Source organism: Myxine glutinosa, chromosome 10 (assembly GCF_964187855.1).
Source record: "Myxine glutinosa chromosome 10, kmMyxGlut1.1, whole genome shotgun sequence".
NCBI lineage: Eukaryota > Metazoa > Chordata > Myxini > Myxiniformes > Myxinidae > Myxine > Myxine glutinosa.
In genome coordinates, this window is record NC_136270.1 from 103,341,192 (window position 1) to 103,364,015 (window position 22,824).

At 45.0% G+C, this 22,824-nt stretch overlaps 1 protein-coding gene across 1 annotated transcript in view; it reads right to left on the reverse strand.

Annotated features, from left to right (window-relative positions):
* The window catches only part of LOC137433895 (protein TANC2), a 471,451-nt gene that overhangs the window by 261,779 nt on the left and 186,848 nt on the right, over positions 1-22,824 (reverse strand). Inside the window, exon 4 of the mRNA XM_068126367.2 lies at positions 12,977-13,175. Coding sequence (XP_067982468.2) covers positions 12,977-13,175 — 199 coding nt within the window. The remainder of the gene's footprint in view (positions 1-12,976; positions 13,176-22,824) is intronic.

Genomic DNA, 22,824 nt, shown 5'->3' on the forward strand with positions numbered 1-22,824 from the left:
TTGTGGTGAGGCTGTTGCCCTGAAACAACTTGCTTTCGTCTCCTGGAAAGCAAATCCAACGGAAGGAAATCTCATTTCCTTTCACAAAGCCCGAAACAAGTGTGTGTCCACCCTCAGGAGAGCCAGGAAACAATATCTCACCATTCTCAAGACCGAACTCTCTTATCTGTCTCCCTCTTCCAAATCCTGGTGGCGTCTGGTCAAATCTGTTTCTGGTGTTTGTTCCCCCCCCATCCCCTCCCTCACCTCAAACGGCTTAACGGCTGACTCCGCACGTGAAAAAGCTGAATGCCTCAACTCTGTGTTTGCCTCTAAATCTTGTGTCCCGAACCCATCCCTCTCTGTACCCACCGTACCCAGTCGTACCCAGCTGCTCCTGGACTCTGTGTCCTTTCCTCCTGACAAGGTGGAAAAGTTTCCGGCAACCCTCGACTCTGATTCTGCAACTGGTCCTGACGGCATCAGCCCACGGGTCCTAAAATCATGTTCTTCTGCACTTTCACTCCCTCTTTCTGTTCTCTTCACCCTCTCTTTTGCTCAAGGTCATCTGCCATCTGCTTGGAAATCAGCCAACATCACCGCTTTGCACAAAAAAGGTGCAAAAGCAGATCCCAGCAACTACAGACCAATCAGCCTTCTCCCAATTATCAGCAAAGTCATGGAATCCATCATTGCTTCAGATATTAAATCTTTCCTCTTCTCCAATGGCTTGATCTCTGATCATCAATTTGGTTTCAGACCTGGTCACTCTACTCTGGACATGCTGCTTCTGCTTTCTCAACAATGGATGGAGGTCCTCAACGCCAAACAGGAAATTAGAGCTGTCTCCCTTGACATTTCACGTGCCTTCGATACGGTCTGGCACCCTGCTCTGCTCTCCAAACTCTCCTCCTTTGGTATCCATGGAAATCTCCACGCATGGCTGGCGGACTTCCTCTCTGGTCGTAGTCAACGTGTGGCCCTGAATGGGTTTCTCTCATCTCCTCTTCCTGTTCAGGCTGGAGTTCCCCAAGGTAGTGTTCTGGGCCCTGTGCTTTTTCTGGTCTTCATCAATGATCTCTCTGACTCTCTTGAAAATCCTCTCTATCTCTTTGCTGACGACTCTACTCTCTGTCGCTCCATTCCTCATCCCTCAGATCGGCAGTCTGCAGCCTCCTCACTCTCTGCAGACCTGGACAAAATCACAGACTGGTCAAACAAGTGGAACATGTCTTTCAATCCTGACAAATCTCACACTCTTACAATGTCTCTCCGAAAGGACCGACTGGACAACCCTCCCATCTACTTTCTCAACAATCCTCTCCAAGAAGTTCTGTCACTCAAGCTTTTGGGTCTCACTATCTGCCATGATCTTTCTTGGGAAAACCACATTTCCAAGCTGGCCTCCAAAGCCAGTCGCCGACTGGGCATCCTCCGTCGTGCGAAGTCCTTCCTTGGCACACCTGAGCTCCTCACCACATACAAGGCTTTCATCCGCAGCTCAATGGAATACTGTTCCCCCCTCTGGGCTGGTGCTCCTGCCTCACACCTTGCTCGGCTTCACGCAGTTGAGGCCAAAGCTTTCAGAATCATTGGAATCTCCTGCGATGTAGTCAACGCCGAGGGCCTTTCACTCACTCACCGCAGGCAGGTTGGTGGTCTTTCTGTCTTCTACCGACTCCTCTCCGGCCTTGCTCCCCCAGCTCTCTCTGTGCTCTGTCCCCCCAATATTCCTTCAGGTCGCACAAGATCTGCCTGCAACCCTCTTCTGGTTAAACTGCCAAAGTCTAGGCTCTCTGCTCACCTTCACTCTTTCATTCCCCTTTTCTCCCGCCTCTGGAACAAACTCCCCCACTCCCTTCAATCCCACTCCTCCCTCCAGGTCTTTAAAACAGCTGTTCACCACCATCTCTTATCTTCCCCCATCGAAAACCTTGATCTTTTCTACCCCCGGTAATTCACCCCAGAGTCCTTGCAGTGTTCATGTTTTAATCCTCTCCCACCTCCCCCCAAGTCCTCCCGATGTCCCTGCTCTCAAATGTTGTGTTTGTGTCCTTCCCCCTCTCTTTTGTGTCCTTCCCCCTCTCTCCCCATCTTGTCTACCGCTCCCCTTGTTTTTTGTGTTTTGTGTGTGGGTTTGTCTTTTTGTGTGATTAATGTTAGCTCTTTCACGAGCCTCGATCTTGTATACAAAAAAAAAAAAAAAAAAAAAAAAAAAAAAAAAAAAAAAAAAAAAAAAAAAAACCTTTAAGATTTAGCTTTCATATTGTCACGTCCCCGGGGTTAAGACCCCAAGAGGACGAATGACCGAAACGAGCTTAAAATCCGAGGCAAACTCCGAACCCTGGTGGGATTATCTTTGGCGCGCGCGGGAAGGCCCGACTCTTATCTAATTGGGAACACACACAGGGTTAATCCAAACCCACAAACGAAGAAACAAACCAGGACAGAAAGTAAAATTCAACAAATATAAATTTATTTACAATAATGTAAAACACATCGAAAGGTGATGTATACACCATATTGAATGTATTACCCTGCGCTCGTGAAGCGTAAAGCGGGGTTAAGCATTCAGTTACGTACGTGTGCCTTGTGCCGTGTCTGCATTTTTAAAATTCATTTTCTCGGCAACCGTTGGTCCGATTACATGAAATTTTCACCATAGGAGGGCCTCCTCCTGTAGAATATTTTAATGATTATTATGACATCATAGGTCATGTGGTACAGGCGCCATCTTGGAAAAACTTCGCACCTCTATATCTCTGAAACCACTCCATGGAAAAAATTGAGACCTGGCTCATTGTCAACTACTCCCCATGGGGAATAAGATATGTTAATGATGATGTCATCGGTGCCTTTGTTATGATGTTATAATTCGACAAACCAGGACAGACAAATAGAACACTTATCCATCCAATCACTATTAATTTTTTTCCAGCAACTGTTGGTCTGATGGACACGAAATTTTCACCACAGGAGCGCCTCCTCCTTTAGAATATTTTAATGATAATCATGACGTCATAGGTCATGTGGTACAGGCTCCATCTTGGAAAACCCGAAAAATGTTGCACCTCTATATCTCCAAAACCGATGCATGGACAAAATTGAAACATGGCTCATTGTAAAGAGCTCCATATGGGGAATAGGTGTTGTTAACGATGATGTCATTGGTGCCATAATTATGACGTCATAATTCGACAGGGAGAAAGCTTAGTCTGATCAGTTTGAAATGTATTGAGAGTGATCTATGGAACAATTATATTAGAGAATATAAATTTATGATGGCATCGCTCACTTGGTCTGGCAGCCATATTGGATCAAAGAAATAAAATGTTCAAAAACAGAAGAGTTGGCTTGCAACAAGTTGACTGTGCAGGGTAAGTATCCTATGAACACCATCTAGTTGGTAAAGAGATTATTTGCTACAGTAAAGTAATCTTCACCTTTCTGCTGGGAGAGACAAATAACTGGGAGATTATTACGACGAGAATAGCGATCGAGTTTATTAACGAGCTCAGCATGATCAGCCATAATTTTATGAGTATTGGCCAACCATGTTCTAAGCCCATGCAGTTCTTTTCCATGTCCATGTCCCATGGCAAATAATGTCTTTACCAATAAATTCAATATGGTGTATGTTAAGCTGGAATGTGCTCACCGTGAAGGACCCAATATGGATGCCAAACCGCAACACCTCCTGAAAAGCTCAACTGCTACTAGGACAAAATCAAGATCCTTCCACAGCAGCGTCAGGCTTTGTTAATGACCAGTAGTACTGTGCCGAGAATCTGACTAAAATCGACGTCCATGAATAAATTAAGTGGTCCTCTCAAGTAGCGCTGGTAAATAGCGAAGTTCTGGTAGCATATTGGCTCAATTCTAACATCAAGCTTAACGTATAGGCTTCCATTCATCGCCTGCTGCTTCATTTCTTTATTTTTCTTGCTGCATTGCATTCTTAATCAATTATCTTGATGATATATTATAGTGAGCTTTTACTGTATTTATTTTACTACTTTCCAGCCATTAATTTACATACACTACATGGCCAAAAGTATGTAGACATCAGAACATCACACCGGTATGTGCTCGTCGAACATCTCATTCCAAAATCATGGACATTAATATGGAGTTGGTCCCCCGTTATTGCTATAACAGCCTCCACTCTTCTGGGAAGGTTTTCCACTGGATGTTGGAACATTGCTGCGGGGATTTGCTTCAATTCAGCCACAAAAGCATGAGTGAGGTCGGGCACTGATATTGGGCAATTAGGCATGGCTCGCAGTCGGCGTTCCAATTCATCCCAACGGTGTTCGATGGGGTTGAGGTCAGGACTCTGTGCAGGCCAGTCAAGTTCTTCCACACCATTTCTGTATGGACTTCGCTTTGTGCATGGGGGCATTGCCATGCTGAAACAGGAAAGGGCCTTCGCCAAATTGTTGCCACAAAGTTGGAAGCAGACCATCTAGAATGTCATTGAATGCTGTAGCGTTAAGATTTCCCTTCACTGGAACTAAGGGGCCTAGCCCGGACCATGAAAAACAGCCCAGACCATTATTCCTCCTCCATCAAACATTACAGTTGGCACTATGCATTCGGGCAGATAGCCTTCTCCTGGCATCCGCCAAACCCAGGTTCATCCGTCGGACTGCCAGATGGTCAAGCGCGATTCATCACTACAGAGAAGGCGTTTCCACTGCTCCAGAGTCCAATGGCGGCGAGATTTACACCACTCCAGCCGACGCTTGGCATTGCGCATTGTGATCTTAGGCTTGTGTGCGGCTGTTCGGCCATGGAAACCCATTTCATGAAGCTCCCGCCGAACAGTTGTTGGGCTGAAGTTGCTTTCAGAGGCAGCTTTGAACTCGGTAGTGAGTGTTGCAATCAAGGACAGACGACTTTTACGCGCTATGCGCTTCAGCACTCGGGGGTCCCGTTCTGTGAGCTTGTGTGGCCTACCACTTCAGGGCTGAGCTGTTGTTGCTCTTAGATGCTCATCCAATTTACCTGAAGTTTAAATTTACCATTTGAGTTTTGTCATCAAATTTTCACCAAAGCTTTATTATGATAATATGGAGAAGGTAAATTGATAATTTTGTCAAAAGGTCAAAGGTCAGGGTCACATAAAATCGTCAATTTTCTTCCGATTGAGCTGAAATTTTAAGAATTTGCATATTGTGTCACTGAATTGGTTTACCAATCAAAAGCTACAAGCCGATTATTTTTAGATCAAAAGGTCAAAGGTCAAGGTTGCGTACAATCACCAATTTTCACCCGATTTACCTGAAATTTAAAGAATTTGCATAATCAGATCACTGAAAATTGGTTCACTAATCACGAGGTAGGAGTCGGTTGTTTTTTTTGGTTTTTTTTTTTACATCAAAAGGTCATAGGTCAAGGTTGTATGAAATCGTTAATTTTTGTCCATTTGACCTGACATTTTAAGATTTTGCATATTGGGTCACAGAATTGGTTGACCAATCAAAAGTAAAAAGTTGATTTTTTTTTTATAGATCTAAGGCTCAAAGGTGAAGGCTGCATAAAATCATCAATTTTCTTTTTGTATTCTTTTTTAAACTATTCCCTGGTGTTGGGCTAGCGGCTAGGGTGCCGGCTTATTCTTCCGACCGGCCGGCTAGGGTGCCGGCCGGCCGGCTTATTCGGCTAGGGTGCCGGCTAGGGTGCCGGCTAGGGTGCTGGCCGGCTTATTCTAGGGTGCCGGCTAGGGTGCCGGCTAGCGGCTAGGGTGCCGGCCGGCTAGGGTTTATTCTTTTTTAAACTGTTTTCGGTATTTTGAGAATACGGAAGAAGAAGAAGACGTCTGAATACAAATGGATGTGGACTGGCTTTGCATTTTCAGATGCTTTCTAGTTCCATACACCATCTTGTTCCATTACTTTATTTTGGCTCGAGTTTTTTTTTTTGTATACAGAGTCGAGGCTCGTGAAAGAGCTAACATTTATCAAACAAACAAGCAAACAAAGTAAATAAAAAGGGGAGCGGTCGACAAGATGGGGAGAGAAGGGGAGGAAGCACAAAAACACAACATTTGAGAGCAGGGACATCGGGAGATGTGTGGGAGCGAGAGGGCCTGGGGGGGGGGGGGGGGGGCAGGACAGGTATAAAACGCAAGGACACCAAAGACTTCCAGGAAAGAAGTCGGCACCTCAAAAAGTGGATTTGGGGTGAAATTAGCGGGGGTACCTTTACCGATACTTCGAAGGTATCTTTACTTGTAATTGTAACCCTTTCACGTCACTTCTTGCATTATCCTCCATACTGTTTCCTACCCCCTTACCCATTCCCTCCCACACTCCCCCCTTCCCTTGGAAAGTGTGTATCTGTGTGATATCTGTTGTTTGTAGTTTTTCACGATGTCCTTTATTCCAAATGTAGATGAATTTTCTAATGATTTTCATAATGGTACTTTTGTTATAACTTGGAAGGCGATTCCCATATTTATATGAATTCCAGGAGCCTCAGCAGACATTTATATGATATTCAAGATTATTTTTTGTCCACTTTAAATCATTGCTTTTCCGTTTATCGATTTACCGAAACTTGGTTCAGAGAATGTCATGCTTCATACATTACAAGGCCTAATTACAACATTGTTCACTCATCACGTTTTGATCAACTTGGGGGTGGAGTCGTGATGTTTATTAGTAGTTCATTGAAATTTCGTATTCATTACATTCTCCTGCCATCTTTTTTATGGCTATGAAAGCATGTACTTTGAAAATGAATGTGAGTTTTCTATTTGATTGCAGGTATAATGTCTACGGGGCTCCTGGTACTCATCCTGATAACTTTCTACAATGTCTTGATTTTTGCCTGAATGTCACTGACAAATTAAATAACAGTTTCCGAGAGAGAGGAAACTGAGTTATTTAATGGGATATTTTAACCTTGACCTGCTTCGTTGTTCCAATCATCAGCCCACAGACAGTTTTGTTTCAACCTTCTATTCATATACGCATTCCATCCAACATTTTATCTCTTACACGAGCCTCGATCTTGTATACAAAAAAAAATAAATCCCCTGATTGATCAGCCAACTCGCATTACCCTCAAACTGCTACTCTTATTACCTTCGCAAAAGCGGAAGGTTATGTTTTGATCGCTGTGTATTTATTTGTATGTCTGTGTGTGTGTGTGTGTGTATGTTATTCGCATAACTCAAAAAGTATTCAACCGAATTGCATGAAATTTGGTGGGATGATTGGTTATTATACGGGACACATTTGATTAGATTTTGGGAGCAATCGGGTCAAAGGTCAAGGTCAAGGTCACGAAAAGGTCAAAATCGTATTTTTACCATAGCGCGGTCAATTTTTATCCAATTGGCATGCAACTAATGCCAAAATGTTCAGAATTTAATGCCCGATCTTGTGATATACGACATGACCGAGTGAAGACATTACCCTTGTTAGCGGTTGGGGGTCAAAGGTCAGGGGGGTCACGACCTTGCAAAATGTGCGTTTTTTGTCATAACTCGGTCAATTCTTATCCGATTTGCATGAAATCAGCACCAAACTGTTCACTGTTCTGTTCCCTACACTCCCATGCCAAGTACAGAACAGTAGCTGCGGCGAAGGTATGCGCTCTACCGAGTGCCCGTTCTAGTTGATAATATATTAACCAATAACGATGAAGAGATTGCCGCAGGTATCCTCAGCATTGAGGTTTCTGATCATTCAACTTTATTCTGGATTACTTCTTCATGCTTCTTAAATTATACTTCTGTACAAAACAATTATGTCATCAGGGATATCAACTATAACACGTTGTGTTATTTAATAAAGAAATCAAATCCATGGATTGAGGGGAAATCTATAAATCACATCAAGCTGACTCTGCTTACGGTAGTTTTCTTTCTCTTTTCACTAACTCTTCCAATCGCCATTTCCCACTTATCACTAATGGAGTGGAAGAGGAAAGACCAATCTTCCATCAATCACCCAGTCAATGATCAATTCCTATAACTATAAAAATCGGCTGAATCGGCACTTATTCCTTCTGAGAATAAAAGGTATCATGATAAGAATTATCGCAATCAATTAACTGCGACAATCCGAGTTGCCAAGAAAAATTATTGTATCAACGGTGTTTGTGCCTGGTGTTGGCTTAACAGTCAAGGTGGCTGGCTTAAGATCTTAGGGTCTTGAATTAGAGCCCCTGTGGTGCCGTGAAATAACACCAGGTGGGTTGACTCGGCCTGTTATCCTTCTGAGGTTGGCAAAATGAATACCAGCTTACTGGAAACAGGGGGCACTGCATAAACAGCACAGCTGCACTTACAGAAAATGATGCAACCAGCAGCCACAAAGTGCATGCAAAATAATAATAAGTTTAATATGAATAAAAATAAAATGAAGAATACTTGGTGTGAAATTAATAAAATTCTTGGTAAAAGTAATAAAGCCGATATTCTGGAAAATTGCTCCGATTAGTCAGGGCCCTTAGGGATATTTTGGTTCAAATTCTTCCAAAAACATCAAATTTGGTGCAGATGTTGCCCATGCCATACTCTTTCGATTTTTGACGGGTGCCAAGGGCGGTATCCGGGGACCATACCGTCCATCCCGCCATGTCACCTGACCTATGACATCATAATTAGGATATGCATCCAATCACATGGCGTACTATAAGTGGTCAAAGTTCAAAATGAATCGATCGAAAAATGAAGGCAGGGATCCATTTTTAAGGTTTTCATAAAATCCAATATGGCCGCCAGGTCACATGACCTATGACGTCATATTTATGACATGTATACAATCATGTATACATGAACCCGGATCATGATCGCACAAAAATTAAACACAAGGATATGGCATACAGTTCATAAAACATCAAAATCCGTACCTTTGTAATTAGACTGATGAACTGCATATGCCTGAAAATTAGGAAATAGACATGTAAATATTTCCTCTAATTGTCAAAAATAAGGTCAGAGTTGCCCAACCCAGAAACATAAAATGGTGAACCTCGCGTAAATCTTGACAAAAACTCAAAAACCGACATGTTTGACTCAAAAATGACCTTTAGGATGACCTTGGGGGTTGACCTTGACCTCGAATCATCAAAATAACATCATAATTGGATTCCTCGACCTCGAAAACCCCTGAAAAGTGGTATCATACATGATTCCAACCCTTTTGGTTATTTAACTGATTTTCCTCTAATCCGGGTGGCGGCCATTTAGTATTTCGCCAATATGGGGCAAAGGGGGGGGGGGGGGGGGCGCCCGTCTTGGCGCCCGTCAAAAATCGAAAGAGTATGGCATGGGCAACATCTGGGCCAAATTTGGTGCTTTTGGAAGAATTTGAACCAAACGGCCCCAAAATATCCCTAAGGGCCCTGACTAGATGGATCAATTCTTATTTTACGAACATCGGTGCATAACTAGAAAATACAATCCCACCATCTAATGTGCATTTCAGGGATTTTTTCACATCTCTAATACATCTTTTTTGCACCAATAAATTATTTTGAAATAATTGAGATTGGTAGTAAGATCAATCGTGCCTTGAGCTGTGGCTTTGATGATATTCGTTCTTCTGTGATTAAGTCTGTCATTTCTTTTATTTCTCATTTCTTAGTCCATATACTCAATCTATCTTTTCTTATTGGTTCTGTTCCCTTGAATTTGAAGCTTGCTAAAGTTACTCTAGTTTCGAAGAGTAACGATCGTCAGGCCATTTACAATTATAGATCCATATTTGTTCTCCCATGATTTTTCTAAAATTTTGGAGAAACTCGTTTATAATTGTTTATTTAAATTTCTCTAACATTCTATTTGATTAACAGTTTGGCTTGCCAAGTAAGCACTCTACATATATAGTGTGATTAATTTGACAGATTTACTTCCTAATTCCTTCTCTGACAAATTGTTTACTGCTGGTGTTTTCATTGACTTGTCTAAGACCTTTGATACAATTGATCATAATATTCTACTCTCCAAACTTGATTTCTATGGTGTCAGAGGTTGTGCTCCAGAATGGTTTAAAGCTTATCTTACCAACAGACAACAATTCAGTCGTTAACAGCTCTAATTCTTCATGGAGTGCTAGTGTAACGACGTCAACACATAGTTTTCCAATTAACCGGTATTCGTTCATTTGTTCAACCAAAGAGGAAAAGCTCTTGTGTGTGGAATTATAATGGTCGGCTGGTCGATCTCGGGGTTGGACACCGCTGATTACGTGACTCGGCGCTGTCGCAATGAACCGCCATTTCAGAGTAAACTTATTGAGACCAGATTCATTGTACATGTGTTTGTATTACTCTCTCTCTCAGAGCCCGGTGAAGGGTGGCAACATTTTTGGGGCTCGTCCAGGACCCATGGAGTTTCCTAAGGATCTATACTTGGTCCTCTTATGTTCTTATAACATGGCAATGACGAATATACTAGCTCTCCCTTATTATCTTTTTTTCTCTTCACCAATATTACTACTATCATCTATTCCAATCCTAGTTGCGATTATTTGATCAATACTCTCAACAGTCAGCTCATCAAGGTTTAATCCTGGTTTAAATCGAACAAACTCTTTATAAATCGCCAAAAAACCAAGTGTATGTTCTTCAGTAAAGACACAACTTTTGTCTGATGCTATTTCTTCTACTTACATTGACAGTGTAAATTTTTACATTCATTCCACACACTTACATTCTTTACACAAAATTTTTAGGTGTTATCTTGGATGACAAACTTAGCAGAACAAATCATACTTTGATTGCTAAGATAATTTCTCGAAATACGGGCCGACTGTCAAAAGTTTGTTCCTTCCTTCCTCCTACTTTAGTCTCCCTCTATTTACACTTTAATTTTCCCTTATCTGAATTATTGTAACATTGTCTGGGCACGCTCTAGTAACAATGAACTTAACTTACTCTCACATAGCCATAAGCGAGCTAAAAGGATCTGCACCATTTCTCATCCATGAGACCACACTGCACCTCTTTGCACAACAACAACAACAACAACAACAACAACAACAACAACAACAACAGGCATTTCAAGGCCATTTTCCCTGCTAGAGCAGGGGTTAGTCACTGCACCTCTTTTCACTAAACAACATAAATTACATACAGGGACATTCATGTACAAGCATATTAATACATTTCTTCCACAAGTCTTTTCACCTTATTTTACATAATTCCATGATATCCACATTCATTTTACCAGATCACTAGACAACCTATTTCAACCTTTTACTCACACGTCATACACTTAATACACTACATTCCTATGGGCCACACCTCTGGAATAGTATTGATGGAGCAGGGAAGGCACAGTCATCTGGGGGACACTTTAAGGCTTCTTATAAACGAACTCTGATCTCATATTGTTAGTAAATTTCTCTTACATATTGATTTGTTCTTTATTCTTAAGCTTATTATTATTATTATTCACAATCTTTTTGTCCATTTTTTCCTATATTTTGCAATTCGATAGTTTTTGTATATTTCACCATCTGTTATTTATATTGCCAATCTATAGGCATTTCAATGCACGCCCTGGCTTCGGAATATGCATCCATTCTGCTTCTGTATACATTATTTTGATTGGTCCCTTCCAAGTTCCCCAAGTTCTGGAAGTATGATTAGCCCCCATTGGAGTTGGTCCGAAATGGGGGCTTATGGATTGGGTCTCGTCCATCCACAACCATATCTCAGAGATGTATGTCCTAATTTTGTTCATACTTGGCGAAATACAATACATGATGGCTTACATATGCATGTCAATTTCTTTCGAGATCAGATCCATTTTGGCCATTTTGTTACTTACACGTGTTCCCAACCATTTCTTGAGCATTCATGGTCCAATTTGTTCAAATTTGGCAGAAGCAGAGTACATGGTGGTATACAGTGCATTCAGAAAGTATTCAGACCCCTTCACTTTTTTCACATTTTGTTATGTTGCAGCCTTATGCTGAAATCGTTTAAATTCATTTTTTCCCTCATCAATCTACACTCAATACCCCACAATTACACAGAGAAAACAGGATTTTAGAAAGTTTTGCAAATTTATTAAAAATAAAAAACTGAAATATCACATTGACATAAGTATTCAGACCCTTTACTATGACACTTGAAATTTAGCTCAGGTGCCTTCCAGATCATCTTTGAAATGTTTCTACACCTCGATTGGAGTCCACCTGTGGTAAATTCAATTGATTGGACATGATTGGGAAAGGCACAAGGTCTCACATAAGGTCTCACAGCTGACAATGCATATAAGAGCAAAAACCAAGCCATGAGGTCGTAGGAACTGCCTGCAGAGCTCAGAGACAGGATTGTGTCGAGGCACAGATCTGGGGAAGCCTACACAAAAATTTCTGCTGCATCGAAGGTTCCAAAGAGCACAGTGGCCTCCATAATTCTTAGATGGAAGAAGTTTGGAACAACCAGGACTCTTCCTCGAGCTGGCCGCTGGGCCAAACTGAGCAATCGGGGGAGAAGGGCCTTGGTAAGAGAGGTGACCAAGAACCCGATAGTCACTCTGGCTGAGCTCCAGAAATCCTGTGTGGAGATGGGAGAAACTTCCAGAAGGACAGCCATCACTGCAACCGATCTGGGCTTTATGGCTGAGTGGCCAGACGGAAGCCAAACAGTTCAATCTTGGTTTCATCAGATCACAGAATGTTGTTTCTCACAGTCTGAGAGTCCTTTAGGTGCTTTTTTGCAAACTCCAAGCGGATTTCACGTGTCTTTCACTGAGGAGAGGCTTTCGTCACTACAGTGACAACATTTAGGTTGTACAGTATCACAAATTAAACTATTTTCTAGTATGTATGTATTTATGTGTGTATAAATATACATGCATAGATACTTTTCTGTTATGTATGTGTATAAATGAAACTATATATATATATATATATATATATATATATATATATATATATATATATATATATATATATATATATGTAAACATTTCTGCATCTCCAGTAGACCCCAATGTTATTTCCATGCCTATTTTATTCCTTCTCACCAATAATGCCGCTGTCTTTGCTCTCCAGCGTAGAGCTTGGTGTAAGAAGTGAGGTGGTGGTTGCAGGTACGTGACGAGACCATGTCAGGCCACGGGGCTGTGGCATGGAAAATGTTGAGCTGGGACTGCTGGGAATGTGGAGAGACGTTGGCACGTCCGGTGGGGAGCAGGTGGGGCTGGTATCATCAGCTCCTTGGAGCTAAAACAATGCAACCAAGAAGTAGAGATCATTTGGGATATCAATTATGTAATGCATATTCAATTCTATCACTCTAATGATATGGTAATATGGCTGGGAGGATAAGTATTGCACACATTGAACACTTTTAAAAAGATTTTCTTGAAAATAGCTTCTTATAAATGATCCCTTGTAAATTGGTACTTAGAAACAAACCACAGAAAGCATTTCCTTTGTAGAGTTGAATGTCTGCCATGAGCTTTTTTAGTAACTTTGCAAATGGAGAGCAGACAGATTCCATGGAGAAGTGAAAATAAAAATCCACCGTGCTCATTCGTGCCAACAAAAACTCTTTTTCAGGAGAATGATTATCCCCAGGGGAAGAATTGCAATTTAGCTCGATTCTCAAGTTCCACTGCAAAATGGCTCTTTGCTTAATCCCTGAAATGAAATGGTATTTTGACAAAACGAAAACGAATTTAATCGTGCAAAAGTTTCCAAGATAGAAAAAACAAAATTAAATGAAAAATAAATGTGCAAGTTCAATTACTCACAAAGAATAGTAGTGTAGATATGTGTAATATCACTGATGATATAAAACTAATTGTACAGGAGGCAATTTGGCCATTAATACACCTGTGCTTTAGTCTCACCCCATTAACTTAATCTAACAGTTTATAATCGTCCATCTGAACTTCATCGAACTTAACATCCACAACCCTTGTGTAATTATCTTGCATCTCTCCTAATTCCTCAGCAGTGGATCTAGCCAGAGTACTAGTGCACAATCGTCTATGTGAATGAAACAAACCATGATATTCCAATTCCATGATTCCAAAACCTTGATATTTTCTACCCCTGGTAATCCAACCCAAACCCACCTCCTTCAAATTCCATGTTTTCTTTCCTGAAATCCCCTGCAGTGTCCATCTTGTTTATCTCGTGTAACTCACCCCAGCCCTCTCCCTTCCACAGATCATGGTATTGACAAAACAATGATGTCCAAAACGATCAACGTATGATGACGTGTTCTAATGTTTTTGTCTTGCAAGTGATATCTGTACAAGTGTACAAGCTTCACTATGAGCTTTAGATCAATGAAAAACAAATACGATGATGGAAGGTAAATCAGTGTCATATTCTTGTGTCGTGTCACCCTTCCTATTGATGGTATTGTCCACCAATTATTTGAAAACAACTTGAAAATAATGTCAAGAACCCTGGAGTCAATAGATCTATCAATGACGCGTCGAGAATCCGGAATGGAACATTTTTCACTCAGATTGATCTGACAAAAATGAAGCTCATATTTATGCCCTTCACAATGAAAACACAAGCCTGGTGTTGTCTTAATGGATAAGGTGGCTGGCTTGAGATCTTAGGAGGATCTTGAGTTTGAGCTACTGTCGTGCTGTTGAAAACAACACCGGGCAGGTTGACTCAGCCTGACATTCTTCCGACGTCGGCAAAATGAGACGAATTTAATCACCCATGCCACTACATGTACAACCATCCACAGGCCCCGAGATACATTAGAACAACAACACAAAGACACTACAGTGACATCCTTCGTAACATCCTGCACCTGTATATGGCTGTACCCACACATACAGTCACGTGAAAAAGTAAGTACACCCCATGTAAAGTTTTTGACTTTTTCAACATATTCCAACATACAGCTATTTGATCTTCATTTCAACAATATTGATAGATAAAGGTGATATAATATAACAAATATCATGAAACATTTACATTTGGTAGTCCATTGTATAATTTAAATAAACATAAATGCAAATTTCCCATGTTGAAAAAGTAAGTACACCCTTGGCTCTAATAGGTGGTATTGCCCCCTTTGGCAGAAGCAACCTCAAGTAGGCATCTATATATATAAAACACAGTTTGTGTGTGTGTGTGTGTGTAATGTTACCGGTAGACTCCTAAACGGAGAGGCTCACGTACTTGATATTTGGCACAGACATGGCCATTGAGCCTGGGACGAACATGGCCGACCTAAAATTGATTTCATAATATTTTTAAACCATATTTTTACCTCAGCGCATTTCAGCGAGGACTTTATGCACGGAATCTGACCGGTCGCAGAGCAGCGCGCTGATTCGCTCAGAGCGATCACGTGATGTTCCTTGCCGCCATTAACTCATTTACGTGTTCGCACGTATTTCAGAGCGAAAAGCAATTGCCTTTTTTCACATTTCAGCGACGAACATTGCCATTCACACCACATAGGTTTTTTTCCCTTTCATCTTTAGATCCATATTTTTTGCCATAATGTAGCGCATTATGGCTCTCTCGAGCTCGAGTTAGCCAATCACCTGGGAGCATGAGGCCACGTGGCCATGCCCACGACAGGACGCAGAGTTGCAATCCATCGCTCAGAGCGATCACGTGATGTTCCTTGCCGCGCGATTGCGTTTTTTCACATTTGAGCGACGAACATTGCCATTCACACCACATAGGTTTTTTTCCCTTTCATCTTTAGATCCATATTTTTTGCCATAACGTAGCGCATTATGGCTCTCTCGAGCTCGAGTTAGCCAATCACCTGGGAGCATGAGGCCACGTGGCCATGCCAACGACAGGACGCAGAGTTGCAATCCATCGCTCAGAGCGATCACGTGATGTTCCTTGCCGCGCAATTGCGTTTTTTCACATTTGAGCGAGGAACATTGCCATTCACAGCACATAGGTTTTTTTTTCTTTCATCTTCAGATCCATATTTTTTGCCATAACGTAGCGCATTATGGCTCTCTCGAGCTCGAGTTAGCCAATCACCTGGGAGCATGAGGCCACGTTGGCCACGCCCACGACACGACGCAGAGTTGCAATCGTGCGTTTGCGTCGTTTCTTACCACGTGTAAACGTAGTATTTTGTCTACGAGTATTTTGAATTTGTCTATGAGTGAGTGACTGGAAGACTGACTGTGATAAAGGCAATGGCACCGAAGAAAAGAAATTTGTCACGTTCAACCTCCCGAGCAAGGAAAATCGCTGATCGGAGACTCCATGAAGCCGATGAAGATACTTTTCACCATCGACAAGCCAATCAAGAACGTGTCTCTAGATTCAGACAGCGAGAGACAGAAGATGAGACAGAGGCACGTCTAAACGCCAATCAACAATGTCTGGCGAGGGCCAGACAGCGAGAGACAGAAGATGAGACAGAGGCACGTCTAAACGCCAATCAACAATGTCTGGCGAGGGCTAGACAGCGAGAGACAGAAGATGAGACAGAGGCACGTCTGAACGCTAATCAACAACGTGTGGCGAGGGCCAGACAGCGGGAGACAGAAGATGAGACAGAGGCACGTCTGAACGCCAATCAACGTGTGGCGAGGGCCAGACAGCGAGAGACAGAAGATGAGACAGAGGCACGTCTAAACGCCAATCAACAAAGTGTAGCGAGGGCCAGACAGCAGGAGACAGAAGAACAGCGCCAAAAACGACAACAACTGGCAACCATCAGGCAGACGGCAGCCGGCCATTGCATGGGAGAAGGCTGCATTCAGTTGCAATCCGAACACTGACTACTCCTCAAAGGTTGATATTGGCTCCATGTCGTTCACCTGTCAGTTTTGCCCTGCCTTGAAATGGAAGGGAGAAACACCAGGAATGTGTTGCAGGGGAGGCAATCTCCTTTTGCCTTCTCTCCAATCTCCACCGGAACCTTTGAAAGAACTACTTCAATCAACTACGACTCAATCCAGACACTTCCTGAAGGAAATCCATAATTACAACTCTTCGTTCCAAATGACTTCGTTTGGAGCAGATCGCGTCGTCACTGAGCAAGGATTCATGCCTACATTCAAGGTGCAAGGCCAGGTATACCACCTCATTGGCTCTATCCACCCTCAACCAGGTGAGCAACCGAAACTTTTACAAATCTATTTTATGGGTGACCACCGAGAAGAAGCTGCCTGACGAGGACAGAACTTCCCCAACCTACGCTCTGAACTAATCCTAGCCTTACAAGATATGCTCCACTCAAATAATGCGCTGGTCAACAGCTTCAAGTCGACATTGGAGAGAATGCCTTCACCTGATTACAAGGTCGTAATTCGAGCTGACAAACGTCCTCACGGAGAGCACGAACGTCGGTTTAACGAGCCAGTCAACAATGACGTTGCAGTGTCTATACTTCCCTCCCCCTCCCCTCCCTTTCCCCCCTCCCCCTTCCCTCTCCCCCCCCTCTCTTCTCCCCTCCCCCCCTCTCCTCCCCTCCCCCCCCGTTCCCCTCCCCTTCTCCCCCCCCCTCCCCTCCCCCGCCCGGCAATGCCGGGTACTTCTGCTAGTTTCTTATAACTGTCTACCAGTCTCTGACATCGACTGGGAGAAATTTTTGCCCACTCCTCCATGCAGAATTCTTTCAGCTGTGCGATGTTTGAGGGGTTTCTTGCATGCACAGCTCGTTTCAAATCCCCCCACAACATCTCGATGGGATTTAGATCCGGGCTTTGACTTGGCAATTCCAGAACCCTCCATTTCTTTCTTTTCAGCCATTCCTTGGTGGATTTACTGGTATGTTTAGGGTCATTGTCATGTTGCAAGGTCCACTTTTGGTTAAGCTTCAACTTTCCGACAGATGGCCTCACATTATCCTCAAGCACCATCTGGAACAATGAGGAATTCATAGTGGATTATATGATGGTGAGCTGCCCAGGCCATGATGCAGCAAAGCTGCCCCAAACCATAATATTTCCACCACCATGCTTTACAGTTGGTATCAGGTTCTTGTGGTCAAATGCTGTCTTTGGTTTTCGCCAAACATGTCTTCTGGTACTGTGGCCAAATCCCTCTACCATTGACTCATCTGTCCAGAGCACATTGTTCTAGAAGTGCTGGTCTTTGCCTCGGTGTTCATTGGCAAACTTTAGTCTTGCCCTGATGTTCTTTCTGGAAAGCAAAGGTTTCCTCCTGGCACACCTCCAATGTAGATCAAATTTGTGCAGCCTCTTTCTAATGGTAGACTCGTGCACTTTGACATCAACAGTGGCAAGAGCTACCTGTAGGTCCGGTGATGACATTCTGGGGTTCTTAGAGACTTCTTTCAGCATCTTGCGGTTTGCTATCGGGCTGAACTTGCTGGGGCGGCCTGGCCTGAACAAGTTGGCAGTTGTTTGGCATCTTATCCACTTGTAGATGATCTTCCGGACAGTCGAATGATTTATTTCAAATTGTTTGGAGATCTTTTTAAATCCCTTCCTGACATACCTGTACGTATTCTCAATACAGCTGTACCCGTACATATGTCCGATACGGCTGCACCCGTACATATGTCCGATACGGCTGCACCCGTACATATGTCCGATACGGCTGCACCCGTACATATGTCCGATACGGCTGCACCCGTACATATGTCCGATACGGCTGCACCCGTACATATGTCCGATACGGCTGCACCCGTACATATGTCCGATACGGCTGCACCCGTACATATGTCCGATACGGCTGCACCCGTACATATGTCCGATACGGCTGCACCCGTACATATGTCCGATACGGCTGCACCCGTACATATGTCCGATACGGCTGCACCCGTACATATGTCCGATACGGCTGCACCCGTACATATGTCCGATACGGCTGCACCCGTACATATGTCCGATACGGCTGCACCCGTACATATGTCCGATACGGCTGTACCCGTACATATGTCCGATACGGCTGCACCTGTACATATGTCCGATACGGCTGCACCCGTACATATGTCCGATACGGCTGTACCCGTACATATGTCCGATACGGCTGCACCCGTACATATGTCCGATACGGCTGTACCCGTACATATGTCTGATACGGCTGTACCCGTACATATGTCTGATACGGCTGCCCCCGTACATATGTCCGATACGGCTGCACCCGTACATATGTCCGATACGGCTGCACCCGTACATATGTCCGATACGGCTGCACCCGTACATATGTCCGATACGGCTGCACCCGTACATATGTCCGATACGGCTGCACCCGTACATATGTCCGATACGGCTGCACCCGTACATATGTCCGATACGGCTGCACCCGTACATATGTCCGATACGGCTGCACCCGTACATATGTCCGATACGGCTGTACCCGTACATATGTCCGATACGGCTGCACCTGTACATATGTCCGATACGGCTGCACCCGTACATATGTCCGATACGGCTGTACCCGTACATATGTCCGATACGGCTGCACCCGTACATATGTCCGATACGGCTGTACCCGTACATATGTCTGATACGGCTGTACCCGTACATATGTCTGATACGGCTGCCCCCATACATATGTCTGATACGGCTGTACCCGTACATATGTCTGATACGGCTGCACCCATACATATGTCTGATACGGCTGCACCCGTACATATGTCCGATACGGCTGTACCCGTACATATGTCTGATATGGCTGTACCCGTACATATATCAGACGGCTGTACCCGTACATATGTCTGATACGGCTGTACCTGTACATATATCAGACGGCTGTACCGGTACATATGTCTGATACGGCTGTACCCGTACATATATCAGACGGCTGTACCTGTACATATGTCTGATACGGCTGTACCTGTACATATATCAGACGGCTGTACCGGTACATATGTCTGATACGGCTGTACCTGTACGTATGTCTGATACGTAATGTAGAGCGTTACCGATTGATTACTAAAGTGGTGGCGATCATGGCTGATGCTGAATAGAAATGCGAAAAAACAAAAATGATACTTACCCTCAGCTTCTCACGCTTTTCCACAGCTGTTCTGTCCATTTTCCTCTTGTTCATTACATTAGAATTATCTCTAATCGTCGTGGGGATCATGTCGGCTTTTAATCCCTTTGATTTACTCATCCCAAACTGGGAATGTAGGGCGGTGTCGTACGAGTTATCATCAAAATGGGTGCTGCAAATGACGCATGAAGCAGTTGGGCCACACCACCTTCCTTTGGTCAGTTTTACCTTGGCTCTCCATATTTTCCTCGCAGCTGGACGTTGTGGGTAAACATGCATACTCACACCTTCTTTATATGTGTTGCAACAACCAGCAACAAAACATCCAGCTGGCATTCTGAGTGTATTTTCAGAGTTCAGAGTGTATGTAGGCCGCACATAAACAGATGTCCCACAGCAAAAGTATCCTCAAGCTGATGTGGCGGGTCACGTGACATGACGTAATCAAATCGGCGCTTTTTGGGGGGAGGGGGGTGGGGGGGCGCAAGGCCAATCGATTGTAAAATGACAACAAAAAACATTAAAATCTTTCTTCCAAGATATTTATTCAAGATAAGAACGACAATTAAATGTTAAGTGAAGCCATGTCTATTAAGTAAACTGAACATAATTTTCCGAGTCTGTGGACCTTTAACATCTCCACCAACAACCAGTGCTGGTAGATGCGGGTCCTCTGACGTTTGACGTCCTTCTGATGGATTGCACACACAATGATGCATCATTCTGCATGCGAAACACCAGGGTGATCGTTTATTGCTCAGTCAACATTTGAACCGAGGTCAGACAGTTCTAATAGTAATAGGGTTACCGGACATTCAGTTTTTCCCAGATATGGCCTCCTTTTCGGTCCTTAAATCTCCGTCCGGCTGGGTTTTTTAAATACCAAAGAATGTCCGGGATTTTGCCATTTAAGATTTGGGATACTTTTTACCTTATTTAAACTGGTAAAACCATTTTTGTACATTTTCTTAGTGATAAAATTCGGTTATGTAATGTTTGGACCAGGACAGTTTGGTACAAGTCTGTACTACTCCATCATGGTGTTCGAACATCACGCGTCCACTTCCTGTCCAACATCGCAGTGACAGTGAAACAGTCCAGTGGCATGCTGTCTTCGAGTCAGTGTCTTTTCTGAGTCCGTACCGTTATACCGTATACATTTGTTTGATTTCCTTCTTGACAATGCCAAAATGAAAGTGAAAGATTCGCTGCAGAAATAAAGACAAATGAAAACGTTTGACGAAAAATGGCAGAGCTTCCTGTGGAGATGCTACAGATCACAATTCAGTAAAAATATTTCCAGTAATAATTCAGTATTTCGACTGGAAGAACGGCGGTTCGCAGTCAAAAGTAATCGAGGTCTGGAAGAAAGATTGGTGAAAGGACTCACTACATGTAAAGAGGTACATTGAAATTTGAATAATTATAGTGTAGTGCGGTGCTATGCGCACGACTTGTCTTGCCAATAAAGGAAGCAACAACGTACGTAACCAAAAGCGTCTTTATTCGAAGGATCAAACTATAGCACTGCCATGCTCGGGGCTGTGAGCCCCGTGTATATCCCGAGGCCACGCCTACCCCTCGGGCGTGGCCGACACCCTCTTGGTGCGCGGAATGATGTCATCACGCCAGCGAGCCATCGTGTCCGCCACACGCGCCCCCCCAGAATTCCCGCGCACCTGAAGGGTCAGTTTGCGGGGCAAACGGATGACCCGGCCGAAGCGCCCTCTGGCGGCTGGCGGCGTCTGGGTTGCCGGGCTGCCACCGGCTGCCCCTGGGATGGGTGCGGGACCGGGGGGCGGCGTGCCGGCGGGGTTGGGCGGTGCCGGGGGTCCGACCGCCGGGGGGCGGCCCCGACGCGGGGGCTGAGCCACTGGCGGGGGGTGGTCCACGTCAAGGTGGGCCGGTTTGAGGCGGTCCACGGAAACGCGGTCAGGAGTACCGCCGATGTCCAGGGTGAAGTGCTTCGCCCCGGTCTCCAGCACGCAGAAGGGCCCGTCGTACGGGGGCCGCAGCGGTGTCCAGTGGGCGTCGTGTCGGACGAACACGTACTCCGCCGTGCGAAGCTCCGGGGCGACGTGCGTGGGCGCGCGCCCGTGGTGCGCCGTCGGCACCGGGGCGAACCTCTGGGCGGTCTCCTGCAGCACCGCGGACCATGGTGCCGTGGAGTCGGGGAGGAACTCGCCCGGCACCCGCAGCGGTTGTCCGAAGACCAACTCCGCCGCGGATGCGCGCAGGTCGTCCTTGGGCGCCGTCCGGAGGCCCAGCAGGACCCAGGGGAGCCTGTCGACCCAGCCGCCGTCGCGGAGGGTGGCCCGGACCGTGGCCTTCAAGGAGCGGTGGAAACGCTCGCACAGGCCGTTGGCCTGGGAGTGATAGGCCGTGGTACGGTGCAGCTGGACACCGAGCCCCCGCGCGACCGCCCCCCAGAGCTCTGAGGTGAACTGGGGGCCGCGGTCGAATGAGATGTCCGAGGGGGCGCCGAACCGGGCAACCCAGGTGGCGATGAACGCCTGCGCGACGTCCGCCGCCGTCGTCGCCGCCAAAGGCACGGCCTCCGGCCACCGGGTGGTGCGGTCCACCATGGTGAGGACGTGGGTGAAACCCCGCGAGGGGGGCAGAGGTCCCACCAAGTCCACGTGAACGTGGTCGAACCGACGTTCGGGCACCGTAAACGGGGCCAACGGGGCCTGGGTGTGGCGGTGCACCTTCGCGCGCTGGCACGCGAGGCACGTCCTGGTCCAGTCGCAGACGACCTTCCAGAGGCCATGCCAGACGAACTTGTCGGCGACCAGCCTCTGGGAGGCCTTCGTGCCCGGGTGGGACAGGCCGTGGATGGCGTCAAAAACCCGGCGCTGCCAGCCCGCAGGCACGATGGGGCGAGGCCGCCCGAGGGAGACGTCGCACAAGAGGGCCGTGCCCGTGCCGTCGAACGGCA